Below are 17,353 nucleotides of genomic sequence, written 5' to 3' on the forward strand. Positions count from 1 at the left end.
TTAGTCAACTATTTTTAAGAAAGGTGATGTTCATGCAAAAAACATCTTTCCCTGATTTTAGGATGTAAGAACTTTATTCCATTATTGATTGAGATGGCAGGCAGTGACATTTTTTATGGTGACTATCAAGTTGAGAAATGGGATAGGTGTGGAAATAATGTTTCACTAGAACTTTTATTATTAGAGTAACTCATAAAAATCACCTTACTTAAGACATTTGGGAGTGAATATGGAGATTACGGACAACTGGTTCCAAAAACTTCTTAAAGAGGGGAACTAAAATTCATCTTTAACTTGTGGCAAGAGCTGTGGAATTTAAGTGATGGGTTTTACTGAAGGATGACATTCAAGTTTGTCAGGTAGTTGTAAGAGTAGCATAGCTGGGCATTATGGCTGTGCATGTGTGCACATGTTGTGCACCTGAGCCATAAATTTCCTGATTGGTGCAGGACAACCCCCAGTCAGTCATCTGCACAGATGAGACAATAGACTGATTTGAAACAACAAACTTAGTTGAGCAATGAGATTGACTGAACTGGTGGCCTTCACAACATCATTTGCCTAACTGGTGCAGGAACTCTCCAGGTGGGAATCTCAGGCTGTCCTGGAGATCCCATAGGCAGCTTCTGCTGTGCTCATGCTGATTTCTACTTTTCCATGTGTCGATTAAGAATGAACCTGGCAATGTAATGGAGACTCTCCAGGTAGTTCCTGCAGCAGAACTGACCAGGTTGCAGCTAACTAAAACGCTTGCAAATAGTCCATAGAAATTGTTCCTGCGGGTGCAGAAATGGTCACATAGTGTAGTCTTTTGTACATAGTTAAGACAGATGGGTGGTAATTTGCACATAGTTTATGTTAATCAATAGCAATGGATCATGCACATGCTGGAGTTCATGTAGAGCTATGGGCCAACAGGATTGTAAGATTTCAGCAAAATAAGTTTCCCACTGAAGGTGCTGTTGCAAGTATCCTTGCAATAGAGACTTTGGTTGCCATACAGAAAGCAACCATCATGTTTGAGAGATCTGATTCCTAAAGATACTAATAAATTAGTTTTCTTTAACAGTCATTCTCTCTATGTCCTATGTCTCTGTCCAACAGACTCAATAGTGGAGTTACAACTGCAGTATCTGCTCCAGTGTGGAAGTTGCAATCACTATCCACAAAGAGAGGCAAAAGAAAAAATAGGGCAAGACAGCATGAAAATAAAATGTTAAATGGATCAGACCCTACATGAACTAAAAGTATCTGTCTTTCTCTAGTTGTCCTTATTTCCCAAGAGTAGATCACAGTATATAGTTACAGGTAAAGAAGTATAAGTAGGTATAGAGTGTGTAGATTCAACTCACAAAAATCTCATTCTGCAGAGTCAGAAACGAAATTTTGTTAGTATAAGACTTGAATGGCATGCAAGGATAGAGATACTGAGATTTCACACTGTACAGTTACCTGAGAGGTCATTATGATGGCATCACATAACCAACCAAGATGCTGTTGGTAATCATATATATGGATTTTTATTTGTGGTTGGGGTAATGAAAGTTATTACTTCCCACAGTAACTTTAATTTACATAATCAGAAAGAAAACCAGAAACCTAATCATTTTATGTGAAGAGAATAATTGCTGTTCAAGCAGATACAATAATTGTTTTAAATCTGAAATTTATTTGCATTACCTGGATTTGGTTTTCCAGTTTGATATTGTCTTGAATTGAAAAACCTGGAATAATAAACATTTAAACACCAGAAAAAAGTCATGTTCTGTAGGTTAGCAAAGACTAGGCAGTAATAGTGGCCATTAAGCTTTGTGCTGAGAATGGATGTGGCAGATCCTCAGCTACTATCTCATGTATTCAACAGGGCTATAACTATTTTATTGACAGACGGTTTGTCTGAAAGTCCTCCAAAATCCATGTCACTAAACAATTTCCTTGTTCACTTTTAGCAACCGTTTAACAAATTGATGACATTCACACATTTCCTAGAAAGCAGCTCTCTACCAAATTTGCCACATTCCTGATTATTCATGAATAATACTGATTAAAACTACTTAGATTAAAGCAAGAGTGAAAGAAGCCCTAAGGAAATTTAGTGTTTTACCTAGTTAACCTAGCATCAATTCAGTGTTAATTTTTCATGAAATTCTTTTTGCACTTAGCAGCAGTGTGCTTTTACTTGTTCAAAAAGTATGTTCCAGATGACAGATGTGAGGAACACTTGATTTTCATTTTTTTTTTAAACTTGATTTAATGAGTTTGTGGTATACAAGATATGATTAAAAATTTATGTAGAGCAGCAATTAACTTTTAACAAGTGTATGCAAAATGCAGCTTAAATAGAAAATTAACTATGTAAGTCACAGACTGATGAAGATCTATTAGATCATTTTAACTGTTCTTCTAAAATTTACACAGAAAAATGCTTACTCTTGAATTATTGGTATCAGTTGAGTGCCAAGATCTTCACAGTGAAACCATTTTTCAAAGAGGACATTAGTTGATTCTCCAACATAGTATCTGATAAAGTAAAAACATTAGTCAATCCTTTCATTAACTAACTGATCAGGCAGTTCCAGTCTTTTCAAGAAAATAGCTACTTGATGATGTGTAAGAATATGTTATTCTCCAACCTGGTGTACTTCATTCTGAAGAATGGTTATTTAGGGAAGCTTTCTGTTTCTCTGGTTAGCTGACTTGGTGGGTGGGGTGCTCAAACTTCTATGAAGGGCCTTGTAGTTCTGCTGATCAACCACAGATAAGTCACCAAATTCCTTTAGCAAACTTTCCCAATTTAGTCCTGGAAATCATTGGTACCATAGTCCCTTGGGACCAATAACTCTCACTTTGAGTGTAGTTACTGCAAAAATAACTGGCCCCAAATACAATTTCCAGTAACTGCTTCCATGCAGCTGTGAGATAAATGCTTATATTTAAGAGAGTCAGCTTGCTTATTGCCCATGCATGGACTGATAAGAAAACAAGGTAGCTTATGGACTTGTTTGCAAAAAATAGATGGTTGTCAGCTGCGTAAATTTGGGAAGTGTTGTTTAACTCACCCCTCTGAAGAGGAATTTAGTGTTTCACTTGCATTATTTCAGGTCTTAAATAGTGCCGAGATCAACATGTCAAGGTTGCTGTAATCTATGGAATGGTAAATATAGAATTTACATACAGATTTAAAAAAGACTGCATGGACTGGCAAGGGAGTGATGCTCCAATACAGTCACTCATATTGCAGCTGATTGTATATAGGTCCTATGTGTCCTTTGGGCTAAAGTCACTGGAACGTGTGTTTGAAGAGGGAAACAAGGCTTGTATGATTATACTGTGCATATTAGTGTATTCATATCTGTCTTATGTATCTATATACATATTGTCCAGAAACTTTCTAAGAGTTCCCTGGCTCCTCAAGTTTTACAAAAACAGGGTACTTGGAAGAAATTAATATTATTAATGCCTCCAATATGGAAAAAGCTGTGTTACAAGCACAAGTTTTGAACACAGAGAAGCTACGGAGAAGAGAGATGTTACAAATGTCTTGGTTGGGAAAAGGCTTTGCACCTGGGAAGGACTTTGCACCTTACTAGGTGTTAAAGAATCCAGCCACAAAACTACCATCAAACTTAGTTGTTTCCGTACTTGTTTGTCATAGGATTAAGATTAGCTAGTGCATTTTTCTTACAGTACAAAGCATGTAATCATTACTTAGGCTGACACACTGGGGCAGGCTACTTATTCTTCACTTGTACAATAATCAGCATGATGGGGGCTCTGATTATGACTGAGGCTTGTAAGCATGATAAATAATAGACCAGTAACATAATATTAGACCTTGAGTCAACATACTTCAAAGTTTATTATGACTTCCTCTTGTACGGTCTTTGCTGCAGATGGCTGGGAGTGAAAAAAGTTTGAGAAGATTAGAGGTTCTGGTTGTAAATCCCCATCTCTCCCAGGAGCACACAAAGAGACAATGTGGGTTCGAAAGTATGACATGATTGTTCACTTCCAAAACTTCAGGTGTGTTTCTTCATCATGTCAGTGTGAAAACAAGGGCACTAAAAACCTCTAAGTGATTTATTTTCAGGCACCTGATTAGATACTTTCAATTAAGAGGGTGTTTTGTTAAGCCAATTATCTTTTTCCATCTGCAAACCATATGGTAGCTTTTAGTTTAATTTCTCCACAAGAGCATGACTATATTGGAGTGTAAATCTATATCTACCTGGGATCCCTAAAAAGGCATTCAGCATCTCTCTAACTCATACTATTCATAGATTTCATGTACAAGGTAGGTTATTTTACTTAAAGTTACCTAAAGCTACTTATGTTCCTTTATTACAAATAACCATTGTTATCTGAATCACTGGCCAATTGTTTCTAGCTCAAAATATCTTTTTAATAATGTAAGTGCTCATGATCCACAGACCTGCAACGAAAGGGGAAAAAAGGGACAAGTATATATATGAACAATGTTTTAAATGAACTGGATTTGTCTTTAGCTTTGAATCCAATCAGGGGGTTTTTTGAATGGTTCCTTTCTTAGTTTTGTATTTCTTTCTTTAGCCTTTTTTTGTTTGAATGAAAAAGTATATCTTTCTAGCTCTACATATTCACAATCTTCCTGCTGTGACACCACCTGTGCAACAATCAAAACTGTAGGCAAAAGGACAGAAACAATACATTACAGATATTACCGCAGTTTTAAATCTTTATAAATGACATGAATAGCTGTAAACTCTCTTTGGTCAGTTGTATCTGGTTAAATCAAAACAGCTTTTCTAACTTTGCTAATGTTACTGTTGTGACTTGTGACCTTAGACTTATGAAGTCTGTATGGCTACAGGACAAGGCTTAGTACTGCTCCCACTAGAATACAAAGTAAACCTCTCATTTCTTTGAAGATGTTGTTCTCATAAGGCAATAAAAGCTAGGCAGAGGTGTGTACAATGTAGAGGGGTTAGTGTTAAGAAAATTGACTTTTGTTTCCAGCTTCCCACACAGTTGACAAGAAAGCTCTTCTTCATCTTTTTACTTTCAGTGCTTACAAAGGAATTAATGTTCTGCTTGCCAGAATTGATAAAAAAATATTTTTTGATTTGTGTTGTTACAGAGCTCTGAGATTTTAAAACCTAAGATGATAGTAGTAGGTAATATATAAGTAGATAGCTAAACCACAACATGCATTTAAAACATTTCAACATGTTCCTTGTTTAACTAAATCAAATGCTAAATGAGGTCTCTGTTCATGTGTGTATAGATAAATAGATGTGTGGATAAAATTAGTACAAAATTGCCAGGGTGAATCTGATAAATTATCAGGAAAGTAAAATACAGTATTATATTGACATGCGAAATTAGTTTATATTGCAAATCCTAACAGATTAGCCAACAGTTTATACTTCACCTGAGCCCATCAATTTCTGTCTTTAATCTTTCCCTCTCAATCACAAGACCCACAGTGTTTGCGTATCTCTGAGGAGAATGAGGTATCCTAGCAGGTAGGAGGAACATCTGTTCAAAGAAATGGGAAAGCATCAGTGTCAGGAAGTCTCTGTTCTTTGTATTGTCCTTTCCCTGCCTCCCTAACCTGCAAAATCCTCTGCTCCTTGCCCCACTTTTTCCCTACTCTTTGTTGACCCTGTGTTGCTCCTTTGCAGCTGCACCCACTTTGGTACTAACAGCCCAGCAGATACTGTTTCTTGCTTTCTCAGTGAATGATGACCATTGGCTCTGCAATCAGCACTGCCTTTATGGCAGGCAGGTGCTCTCCTGGTTTGATCATCACTGCTAGACACAATTGAAATTAAAATCTAACCAGTCACTCATCTGGAATTTATAAATTTACTGCAATTTCTGAGTAGCAGAAATGGAAATAAAAAGAAAGTTTGTTGTCAGATCAAGAAAATGTCTAAACTAATCAACCACATTTATCCCTCCAACACAGTGAGCACCTGTGATTGCATGATGAGGAGTATTATTCTCTCCAGGAATAATTACAAATATGAGGGGCTACTTACTCACGCAAGTGACACAGTGAATAGGCAACATTTGGTTGGGAGAAGCCTATTACTGAAGGTTGAGAATAAACCTTTTTCTAGCAGCTATCTATGTAGGAAGGTGGTAAGCCTGTACTGTTCTTCTGCACTACAGACTTCTTAGCTAAGTTTGGGCAAGTCATGACAATTTCTCTGTCTGCAAAGCAGAGCTAATGATTGTGCCTTGCCAGGACTAGTGTCAGTCTTCCTACTAAGGATATTGTGTGCTCCTTTTCATTAACACTTCTGGTACATGCCAAGAGCTCAGCTGGATGTCCTTCTCCAGTGTGAAGTATATTACCAGAATCTCACTGTCTATAGGTTTGAAAACGTAGAACTGTTTCATCATTGAAAATGTCATAATACTTCTAATGACATCAAGCTACTGGGTCTAATATGTGTCTTCCACTTTAAAGGCTGGCCCCACTAGACCTAATAATCCTTTCAAAGACTGAGTGCAGTTCAAGCTTGTGACAATAATAATGAGTGGCAGTTGTAGCACATCTAATAACTTGTAGTAACACCAGGTAAAATATCGAGTCACACTCTCATTAAGAGCACTGCAATCTATGCTTTAGCAAGTCCACTACTATAAGGAAAAACAACTAAGTGCAGCTGGATACAGTTTATCCGTTAAATTGCTCTTTTAAAACTGTTCTGGTATTGTGATGGTTGTGAAGGCTAGCTGTGAGGACTAAAGTCTGAAAACAGCTGAATCTCTTACCTTTCTAAATTTTAGGCAGTTCGCTTAATGGCGTGTTTGGGTGGGTGAGCAGTATGTACCTGACAATGTGTAAATACAAGACTGATCCACTTGAATTCACATGGCAGATTCCATGCCATGCAGGGGAATAAGAACTCCTCTTGGTATATTCCTGACTATCTGAATGGATATCCCAAATGCCCAGAGATATTTTTATCTATCTGTTACTGAAATAATGAAATGTTGAACACAGTGTATTGTAGTTTGCTGTTAATTACATGGAATTTGCTATACTGCATTCAAGATGACATCTCTTGCACAGCAGGGATAAATTGATTTTTAAATACTTCATAAAATATTCATTTAACATACCTATGTACAACAATAACAGAAAAACAACCCTGTTTTACCTCCCCTTCTCGGATAACAATGTCTTTTTGCTTCCCATTTTCAATTATCTTCAAACACATATCTCCTTTAACCTGGTAAAAAAGCTGAAGGAATAGGAAAATAACATTAAGGCAACTACTCCAAAACATTCTGTAGTTCATATTCTGTATATAACAATAAATAACAGACTTCTAACCTTTGTTGCTTTTGAAAATGTTACTAAATATGTATTATTTCCCTTATCTTGCATACATTTGACAATCTAAGAGGTCTGTAACTGCTTATAGAGCTATTCTGTGAACCCAGTGGAATTCCATGGTGTTGTCTTTACTCCTGGGAATTACTCTTTGTAGGGCTGGGACGTTACGGTTCAGACATCTGTTAATTACACTGTATATAAAGCTTCATTTCAGATGTAGCAGGGTCTTCACTATTAAATTCAGTCAAATTAAATGTCACTTTTCCAAATAAGCTCCAAATATGCATGCACAGGTTTTTTGGGTGTGTTGTTTCATTTTTTTAATGGAGGTTTCTCATAGGGGAATAATTGCCCATTTGGAAGCTGTTCTGCTTTATTTCTGTGGATACTCTTGAAGCCCAGCAACAGCTGCTCTTCTTCCTACTATGTATGTAAAAGGATTACATTCGAAGCATGTATAAGGGCAGAACCACTGAACGCATAATTCTGTCTTCAGGGACCTTTCCACAGCTCTGTTTTCAGAGTAGCTTTGTGGGCGATCTGAGGTGCTCAGACCTAGCCTCATGTTTCATGGCAGAAATGTGCTATGATTTGTAAGCAGGTCTCTCTTTGACTTGGAAAAATGGCACATTTTTCCATGTTTTATATAATTCAGAGCAATAATACTTCAGAAAGTCAGCTTTAAATTTCTGCCACTCTCTGCCAAGCTTCTATATGCTTTCCATATTCTGTTTGCCATATCTAGAAACCAGACAGATTAATTCATGTAATTGCTAGTGCAGCTGAAATTGTCTGAAACCTGATTAAAAGTTAGAACTACAATGAAAATAATTTTATTTATAGTAATTCACTACAATTTTAGCAAAATGGAAAAAAAATAGGGGAAAGAAGAAACCACCAAAGTATTTTAAACCCCCAAACTAAACCTTTTCCAACATTAGAAAAGCTTAATTAATTTTTTGAATTAGGATTACTTCCAAAACAGTTTTGAAATATTAATACATGCCCCTGAGAATTGAAGAAACACCTTTATGAACATAAGAAAGAATAAATATGCTGCCAAGAGAATGAAACAGTAGAGAGAACTGAAGATGTACTGGAAAAGAGCTCATGCTGAGAGCTCTTACAAGAGTGAAAAGTTCGATTTGTGCAAGGGATATCACCATGGATAAATTGTAACTCTTGTCTAGATGGCCACAGTACCAGGCTACTTATCCTTCTTGCACTCCATTTCCCCATGTTCTTTTCCTGTCATTTTCTTTGGTGTTACTGAATGACCGTATAAAATGCTATAGTAGCCCTCATTACAGAGCACATCAGGCAAGGCTAACCGTACACTGTACAACGCAAAGTGATTTGAGAGGGGAAATGATCTCTCCTTCATGTCAAAAAAGCCTCATCTAAGACCTTAAGATCCTGGTGGATTATCACACAGGCCATTGGTAATACGGCACTAGTAATACTGAAATTGAAAGATCCTTTTTGAAATGGTGAGCTTTGGAGTGTTATCTTCCCAAAAACTACCAAGAGAGCTATTACTGAACACATGTCCAGGACATGTAGAAGAGGGACAGGACAACAGAGGCAGAGGCTTATTCTGCTTGTGACCATGAATCACATGGCTAAGCAATTCTCTGGTAATGAGAGGCTGGGGAAGGGAAAGGGGCCAACCAGTTCAATAGCCGAGCATCACAGTCATAAGGAAAGATTCTGAATGATGAATTTTGAATTAAAAGAACTGTTTTGCAATGGGAATGGAGGAATGAGGTGGGTTACACGTTGTCAATAAAAGTGTTTTTCTGACTGAATTTAAATTGCACCTTTCACTATAAATTATGGTCTATTCTTCAAAACTCTTTTTTGAAAAATGTCTGAGTGCTTCAGTAATCCATAAATCATCTGATGTAAGTGTGATTAATACAAGTGGCAGTAATTATTGATTCTACTGCTGTGCTTATATTATACCCTGAACTTTTATCAAGAAAACTGCCAACTGTTTTCTCAGTGAGTTACAGTCCATGCCCATTTCACAGGACAGTTTGGCAATACAGTATTGTACTGTCTTTTTGCTGGAATGTTATTTTTTCTAAATGCTGACTGAGCTCTGCATTCTGGGCAAATCTAACTTCTTCCAAAGTATCTCCTGGAAAAATCAAGGCCTGAGTAAGGAAGTACTGGGGCATGTGTGGGTACGCACACACGCTTATGTATATACATAAATATGTATGCATATATAGATAGAGAGTAAGTCAGTAGAGTTCATGCCACCTGAAAATATGAGCTTTCCTAGTTGGTCTGTTTTTCATGGGATAATCTGATATCCATTCTCCACAGTAGTACTGAAAACTGAGGAAATGTGTAACATTTTCACTCTATTAGCATCTTATTAATGACAAGGTCTCTTGTTACATGTAATATATATATACACACACATATATTTACACACACACACACATATATACATACATATATATATGCACACATATATATATATCTCTTCCTGCAAGAAAGCCTAGATTTATATAGTGGTACTCCATAAGGGGTCAAAAACGGACATGGCTTTGTCTTTCTGGGTAAAGAATGTGGCTTGAGGAAGAAACAAAGGTTGTTCACCGTTTTTTATCCCTTTTACTACTAAATGTGCTTATTTGGGGTTTATTATTTTATTATTTTTATACCTCCTTCTTTTCTTCCTTCCATTTTTCCTTTGCCTTTCATTTAGCTTTCCTGCTTACTATGTGGCATCTTCTCGATTACACTAAAAACACCTCCTCTTACTAATTCTCACCTTACCTCTAGAAGTTGAGCCCCCTAGAAGTCATTCTTTACCCTAAGCATAACATTTTTTCATACCACTGCTCAATATCATCATTAAAACCGCAGTTATACCTATGAAAACTAAACTGACAGCCCCTTAAGATTGAGAGCTTATTTTTTGACTCATTTAATTTTTCTTAAATTCTCTTTCCTGTAGGAGAATTACATCCTCCTTCCTTAGTCTACTTCATCCTTCTTGATTGTGCTTCAAACCTGATAGTATTGTATTAAGATGCAGTGTAAGGCAGCATGACCAGTGCTGAATCATTGTCAAGTCTGTAAAGGGGTATTTCACTCAATTATGCAGACTCATAAAATAAATTATGCAGGCATTTCTGGAGAAAATAGGTGGAGATGCAGAGAGGTGGGAGTTCACTGTTCCCTTCAGTGGAAGCATCACTGAAGCTACTTGTCTTGGTAGGAATTAATTTCAACATGGTAGTAGAAAGTGTGGATGCTACCTTAAAAGAGCACTATCATCCCGACCATATTAACATGGTGAGAATTGTATTGCTGCTTCATCCAGGTATGTGTATCGTAGTAGAGTAAAGAAGGAAGCATGTGGCAGGGGAAGAACACAGCCTTTCTAATTGGTTTGCATAGGCCAATTAAAAAAGCAAGTCTGTTTTATTTTATGTACAGCAATGTATATAATTTAATTTAGATCCACATTTGATATCAAACTCTCCCTAGACGTAGGAGCCCAGAGCTCTGTGAGGGCTTTTGTAGCTGAGAGCTTATTCACAGACCTCTAAAATACCTGCAATTCACAGTGCAATTTGAGTACTGCTTCTGAGAGTGGAATTTGGGATTGCTCAACCACTTCTGGGATTAGGCTCTGACTTGGCATATCCTGGCTTGTATTGCTTGTCAGATTGTTAAGTACTAAATTAATTTGCAGAGCAAATCAAATTCTGACGTGGGAGTAGAGCCTGGGTGTTCTCCAGACTTCAGTAGTGGTTGATCTATTTGAGCACAGAAAAAAAAACAATTTTCTCCCTCTCTCATCTCAAGGTTTTTCAGCCATCACAAGTCCAGGAGGCAAACAGATGAGGAAGACAGAGAAAACTGTATATTGTGTGTGTTGGTTTTTTTTTTTTCTCTGCTCATTTACTTTTCATCTGTGAAACCTGAATACTAGCCAAGACTCACCCCAACGATTTTATGCAGCAAACTTATTTCTGCAGACACAAACTCTTCCTGATGCAAAAGGATCATCACTCTTATTACTTTGTAATAGGAGCTTTGTTTCTTATTAAAATATTCAAAGAGTTTTCACCAGATAAATATGGGGTTTTTTAAACGTAAAGAAGCAAAAAAAGGTTTCTCTTGCTTGGCTGCAACTCATGTTCTCAGTTTTATTTGGGAGTTAAGCACCACAATACCACCTACGGGGACACTCACCTAGCCCCTTTCTTCCCTCCTTCTTAGGCATCCAGTACCCCCATACAATGCAAAGGCAAAACTGAGCTGCTAGGGAAGAGTTTCTCAAAAGCCTGCTGTGTAGACAGCAGCACATACTAGAAGAAGGGGTCAGGCTTCATTTAAACAGGTAATTTGTCAGTAACTGGAGCCAAGTCTTACTTGTGGGGCTGTGTGAGGGAGAGAAAAAGAGAAATTGAAACTCAGGTTAGAAAACTCAGGTGAGCTGTGGCAGATGTGACCTCAAACCTGTATCATGTTTCAGAGCAAGACGTTACTATATCTCAATCAGACCATGTAAATATGCTAGAAGAAGCTGAAGAGATTGGCCAAGATGATCAAAGGAGAGGGAATTTCTCTTCTGAGAGGCCTCTTTAGGACTGCAGTGTAAGGGCTTTGATCTGTGGGGCTGCATCAGTTCTTGGGTGTCTGTATCCATAGGAAACAACCTAGATGTTGAGTGCAGAAACTTAGGGTAAAATACACACAGTGCAATGAGAAGCAGGGCTTTTAAAACCAAACAGAATATTGTGCCAATGCAAATGTGCTGCAGGTGGTAGATGAAAGGCTGATTTGAATTTCTCTGCATGGAACTGCACTGTTTTATGTAGACTTAACATCAGAATATAAATTTTTAAGAAATCGAAGTCAGCTAGTTGAGATTCATTGTGTTTAAGTGGTGGACTGAAGTGGGTAAAGAGACAGGAGCCTAACTACTTTTGTGATCCTAGATTTAGCTGTCAGCATATCTCACTTTCCCCCAAAGCAGCCCACGGGATGCAGTAAATAAAATCTGAAATTGGTTTTACTATAGCTAAGCTTTGTTATGATCATGGTTTTTATCTGTCATTAACTTCCTCCAAAACATACCATCCCCTTCAGTTTTCACTTACCTTATTTCTTGAAAGCTATATAGTGAATTTATAAGATAAGACTAGATGTTTTCCTCTGCCCCATCTCAGGCTTTACAGTGCCGGAACTCACAAATGCTAATGTATGATGAAAAGTTCAAGAGACAAAGGTATGTCCAGAACTGTTCCCTGGTACCTGGAATGCACCTGCTACCCCGTAGCCATGAGGAGTTGAGCGTGATGTCAGGGCCACCACAGCAGCTTTCAGTGGTCTCGTCAAGTTGACTACACAAGAATTGTAGTCACTAGTCCATGTAATCCAAAGCTCTCTTGACAAGTGAGGTACATCAGAATAATGATTCCCATGAAAACTCTCAAAACTAGTTACATAGCACAAACACTTTTTAGTGCGTATTAAGAAAGTTTTGTCTATATAGCTATATAGGTGCATTCTCACAGCAGGTTTTTTGCAATGGTTCAACAGAAGCAATTCAGTTTCATTTTGAGGATGAGTCTGATTTAGAGGCAGAGAACATCCGACTAGATCTTTGTTGACTCTGTCTCTGTTCTGATGGAGAAGGGAGCAACAGGGAACTTGACATTTACAAATAGGAAAAAGAATGAATATGACATAGTGGTAAAGTCAAGCCAAAGAATGTGAATGGTTTAGCTCTTGTAAGGTGCAGCTTGATTTGACTCCTTATAAAACCTGTCCAATGGAAAACAGTGTCTCAGGTATAAGGCAGTACTTCTGTGCAGAAGGATGGCAAATAAGTAGTGCACAGAAAACGAAGAAGGAAGTGAAGTAGTACAGAGAAAACTAAAAGGAAGAAATTGTCAAGGTACATATTTAGGAAACTCCTGCTTGTTGAGAAGAGGAAAAAATTGTGCAAGACTAGCTGCCATTTTAGCCTAAACAAATGTTCAGGAGACAATCCTAAAAGGCTTTGAAGAGAGTCCAAATCAAGCCTCCAGTTTTTTTTCATAATTAGCCAGTCACAACTGATCTTCTCAATACACCTGCAAATTAACAGTGCCAGCAGAGAACAGCTCAGCAGCAGGAGGATGCTCCTAGGCCCTCATCTCTGCACATGAACCCCTTGCTGCTGTGAGCTGCAGGCTGACAAGCTCAAGTTGTGCCAGAGGACATGCTATAAGCTGTGTGATAACAGGCATAAAATAATGAGTGAGCAGATATAAGCAATCCTAAATTTAACTTTCTTTTCTAAACCAACACTTCTTTGCTATCAGAATAATACTAGTAGACTAGCATCAGCTAAATTTGCATAAAGGATTTGCAGGTTTTCACATTCATGATTTGGCCTGTTAACAGTATGCCTATATATTTTGTCTTTCAAACTATCACTTAAAACTATAAATTACCTTTTACCTGCCAAAATAATGAGCTGAACATGGTTTTTAATGGTTTTTTTTTTTAATACCTAGTCTAATTTAGGAATATGCCCTTTTGCTAGGATACTCTCTGTCTCACAGTTCTTCTCTAATGAAAAACATGGCTCTAAAGGCTTAATGAGATGACAGGAAGGTGCAAATGTGTCCTATGAAAAGCTATGGTAAAATGCAACGTATAACTATATTGTACCTCCATAAAAGCAGCCAAAATTGACCCATATGGTAAACCAATATGTAACTGATAACGCTTCTGATGTGTATATTGCCAGTTTTCCTATCCGGTAGGAATTTTATGTTTCCATTTTTGGTTGCTGAGTAATTGTGGGAAATGTAAATGGGGATGTATTGATACCTAAAAAATCTTGTATCCAGTTGAATTAGAATTTACTGTACTGTTGCAGACTGATATAAATTATGCCTTTATAGATATGGCTAACTTTTTATATGGTTGGAAAGTCATATAATGGGTTCAGGCTTATTAAAGGTAGGCCAAATTCTTTTCAAACACAGGAACATTGTGCAAAATAAAAAAAAAATAAGGTAAATTATACTAATCTAACTTTCATTTTAAGGGAAGGGGAGGAGGAGATAAATTTTTTAAAAATGAAGCAGCATAGGAATGAGTCAGGGACCAAGGATAATCCAGTATGAACTGGGAGATGCAGTGAGAAACAAGATCGTAAAGAAAAGAAAAAAAAAACAAAACACAACAACAATATATTCAATATCGTCGTGCAGGCTATTGTACCAGTTAAACTTCAGCTTGTTTTCATGTGTTCCTCTCTCAGTGTATAGCTCTAATGTATTATTCAGAGCAAGAAAATAAATTAATTTTATAAAACCAGTAGGGTTATAATGACTATAAACACCTGCATGGCACAATTATAACAGAAAATTAATGAAGGCTGTTGTGAAATGGTTGGGTTGGCTTTGTGAGAAACGATTCAATGATAAGGAAACACAAATTTTTTGTTTCTTTTTAAAGGGATTTATTGAACTTGACTCACTTCTGCCTTGAACTATGTCGATGCTTAAGCTTGGTTTTCCAAAGGTACTTAAAATTAGATGGCCAAATTTTATTGGAATTACATGAAATTAAATTACTTTACTGGGAAGCAAGGCAAATTGTCTCCCATCCTGAAATCCTTACTGCCAGGCCTCTAGTGTCCCCCTTCCCTTAGGGTTCCTTCAGAGCAAGTTGTGATATCTCTGACTGGGAGAAGTCCTCGGGCCAAGCAGACAATTTTGTGAAAAAAAAGGCAGTAAACAAAGTAGATGTAAATTGTTACAATTTTGATAGGTTTCTACTCTTTCTGCCTATATTCTGCATTTGGTACAATGGCTACCCACAACTCAAAGCAGTGGGATGGCTTTCTTTTGATACAGAAGATGTGCAGAGAAGGAGATTGATTTGAAAAATATTTAGAGACTCTATTATTTAACCTTCCAAATGTGAATGATAGCTGAAAATTCTGATATTTTTCACAAAGTCCAGAAAAATAGAATTTCAAGCCAATCAAAATATTTAATTTTGATTTTTGAATTTCAAGGTACTTTTGAAATATAGATCAATCTTCTGCAACAAAACATAACTTTAAAAATATCATTACCTTTCCAAAGTTTTGTTCCAAAATGTTGCAATGAGATATTTTGATGCGTCAGAACACTTTCTCTAGTTTCCTGTTGGAAATGAATTGTAGCAAAATAGATCTGATCTCATGTGCTTGTTTCAAAGGAAATGCACAGATGGTGTCTGGTGCTGGTGAATGATTCTGTTTAAGTCTTTTAATAGATCTAATAAATACAACATCACTGAGCCTGGCATTGCTAATCTGTAGCTGTAGCTTCAGAAGTAGCTGCATTTTAATCATTACAGATCAATTAAAACAGCAAAATATAAACAACCTACAGGTTACCTCTTCTCCTTCTTCAATATGATAATCCTTCCTTTCATTTGGCCCTCCAACAAACATCACATTCAATTGATAGCGATGCCTAGAAAAGAAAATGACATTTTAAAGCTACCTTTACTTATGATGTTCTTTCATTCATATAAGGTTGGGTTTTTTTTCAATTCTTTAAGAACAGTGAGTCAATGAAACAATACTGAGTGACAAGCAACATCCAGAATGAGAACTCGAAAGATCTTGGATGCATCTCTCCGCTCTTTCAGTGTCCTGCCGTGTGACCTGAGGTCAGCTACCTCCCTCCTGGTTTTTCAGTGCCTCCAGCTATGAAAAGGGGACAACGGTAGTTACCAACTGTGGAAGGAGCTTTGAACTGTAAAGATAAAGATCGCTAGGTAAGAGACAGGAACGACAGGAAAATGTCTTTTAAACATGAGCTGATTAGATCAGGATTCTGTAAAGGTAAAACACTTTCTAAGGTTAATAAAGGTAAAACCATACTTTGTTCCCCATTGGTAGAATTACTAGAGATACTGATGGTAGGAATTATCAGCTGATTTCTATTTATACTGGTTTTGCTAAGGTGGAACATTACAACGGTTTTGTTGTGGTTGATTTAGAAAAGGAGATTCAGGCCCTATAGCTTAACTCTGCCCCTTTTAAGAGCCCCAATGAGCACTTCTCTCAGCTGGCACAAAGAATAGCTATCATCCCAATGATCTGTCTGTGCACTTACACTAATGAAGAGGTAAGGTAGAAAGTTTTAATTTGCTGAAAAAAACTGTAAATCAGGCCTGTTAGCTGTCATTAAAAATCTGTCCTTAAGCTCTTTTTGACATGTGAAATAGGAAGTGTTGACCTCTACTTTTCAGTGAGGAGATTCCAGGCAATGCCTGGGCTAACAGAAGATCCTAGTAACACAGGGGTGTGAAAATTACTTGATCGCACTATTTTTAGAAGGAGGTGCTAATCAATGGCCTATTAAGTTTTACATACTATTATATTTCTCTTCTTAATCACATAAAGAAAATAGTACCAGCAGGCAGCCGTTTAAAAACGTCTCAAAACCATGAAGAATTTGTCCATGACCACAGTTAGGTCTCCTTATTGTAAGTATGATATTCTGAACGCAAATAAGAGCGTTAGAAGTGCTATAGCTACCCTGTGAAAATCACTGTGTCAAGAGTTCTGATTTTGCACTAATTGCTCATTGTTGAGGTTAAAAAGCATTTAAAATTGCAAGATACTGTCATTAAAATACATCTAATTAAACTTCAGCTCTTATATTGTATCCTTTGCTGTACTCTTTGCTGGTTAAAAAACTGGCTGGATGGCCAGGCCCAAAGAGCTGTGGTGAACGGAGTTAAATCCAGTTGGCGTCTGGTCACAAGTGGTGTTCCCCAGGGCTCAGTATTGGGGCCAGTTCTCTTTAATATCTTTATCAACCCTCTGGACAAAGGGATCGAGTGCACCCTCAGTAAGCTTGCAGATGACACCAAGGTGGGCAGGAGTGTTGATCCGCTTGAGGGTAGGAATGCTCTGCAGAGGGATCTGGACAGGCTGGATCGATGGGCCGAGGCAAACTGTATGAGATTCAACAAGGCCAACTG

General features: G+C 37.4%; 1 protein-coding gene across 1 annotated transcript in view; it reads right to left on the reverse strand.

The window, feature by feature from the left end:
• The window catches only part of HAAO (3-hydroxyanthranilate 3,4-dioxygenase), a gene marked incomplete at its 5' end in the record, with an annotated part of 49,295 nt that overhangs the window by 20,460 nt on the left and 11,482 nt on the right, over window positions 1-17,353 (reverse strand). The window contains 5 exons of the mRNA XM_068405625.1: window positions 1,681-1,724; window positions 2,431-2,520; window positions 5,411-5,517; window positions 7,155-7,238; window positions 15,753-15,831. Of these exons, the coding sequence (XP_068261726.1) occupies window positions 1,681-1,724; window positions 2,431-2,520; window positions 5,411-5,517; window positions 7,155-7,238; window positions 15,753-15,831 (404 nt within the window). The remainder of the gene's footprint in view (window positions 1-1,680; window positions 1,725-2,430; window positions 2,521-5,410; window positions 5,518-7,154; window positions 7,239-15,752; window positions 15,832-17,353) is intronic.

The sequence above is a fragment of the Nyctibius grandis genome, chromosome 1, assembly GCF_013368605.1.
Source record: "Nyctibius grandis isolate bNycGra1 chromosome 1, bNycGra1.pri, whole genome shotgun sequence".
Lineage (NCBI taxonomy): Eukaryota > Metazoa > Chordata > Aves > Nyctibiiformes > Nyctibiidae > Nyctibius > Nyctibius grandis.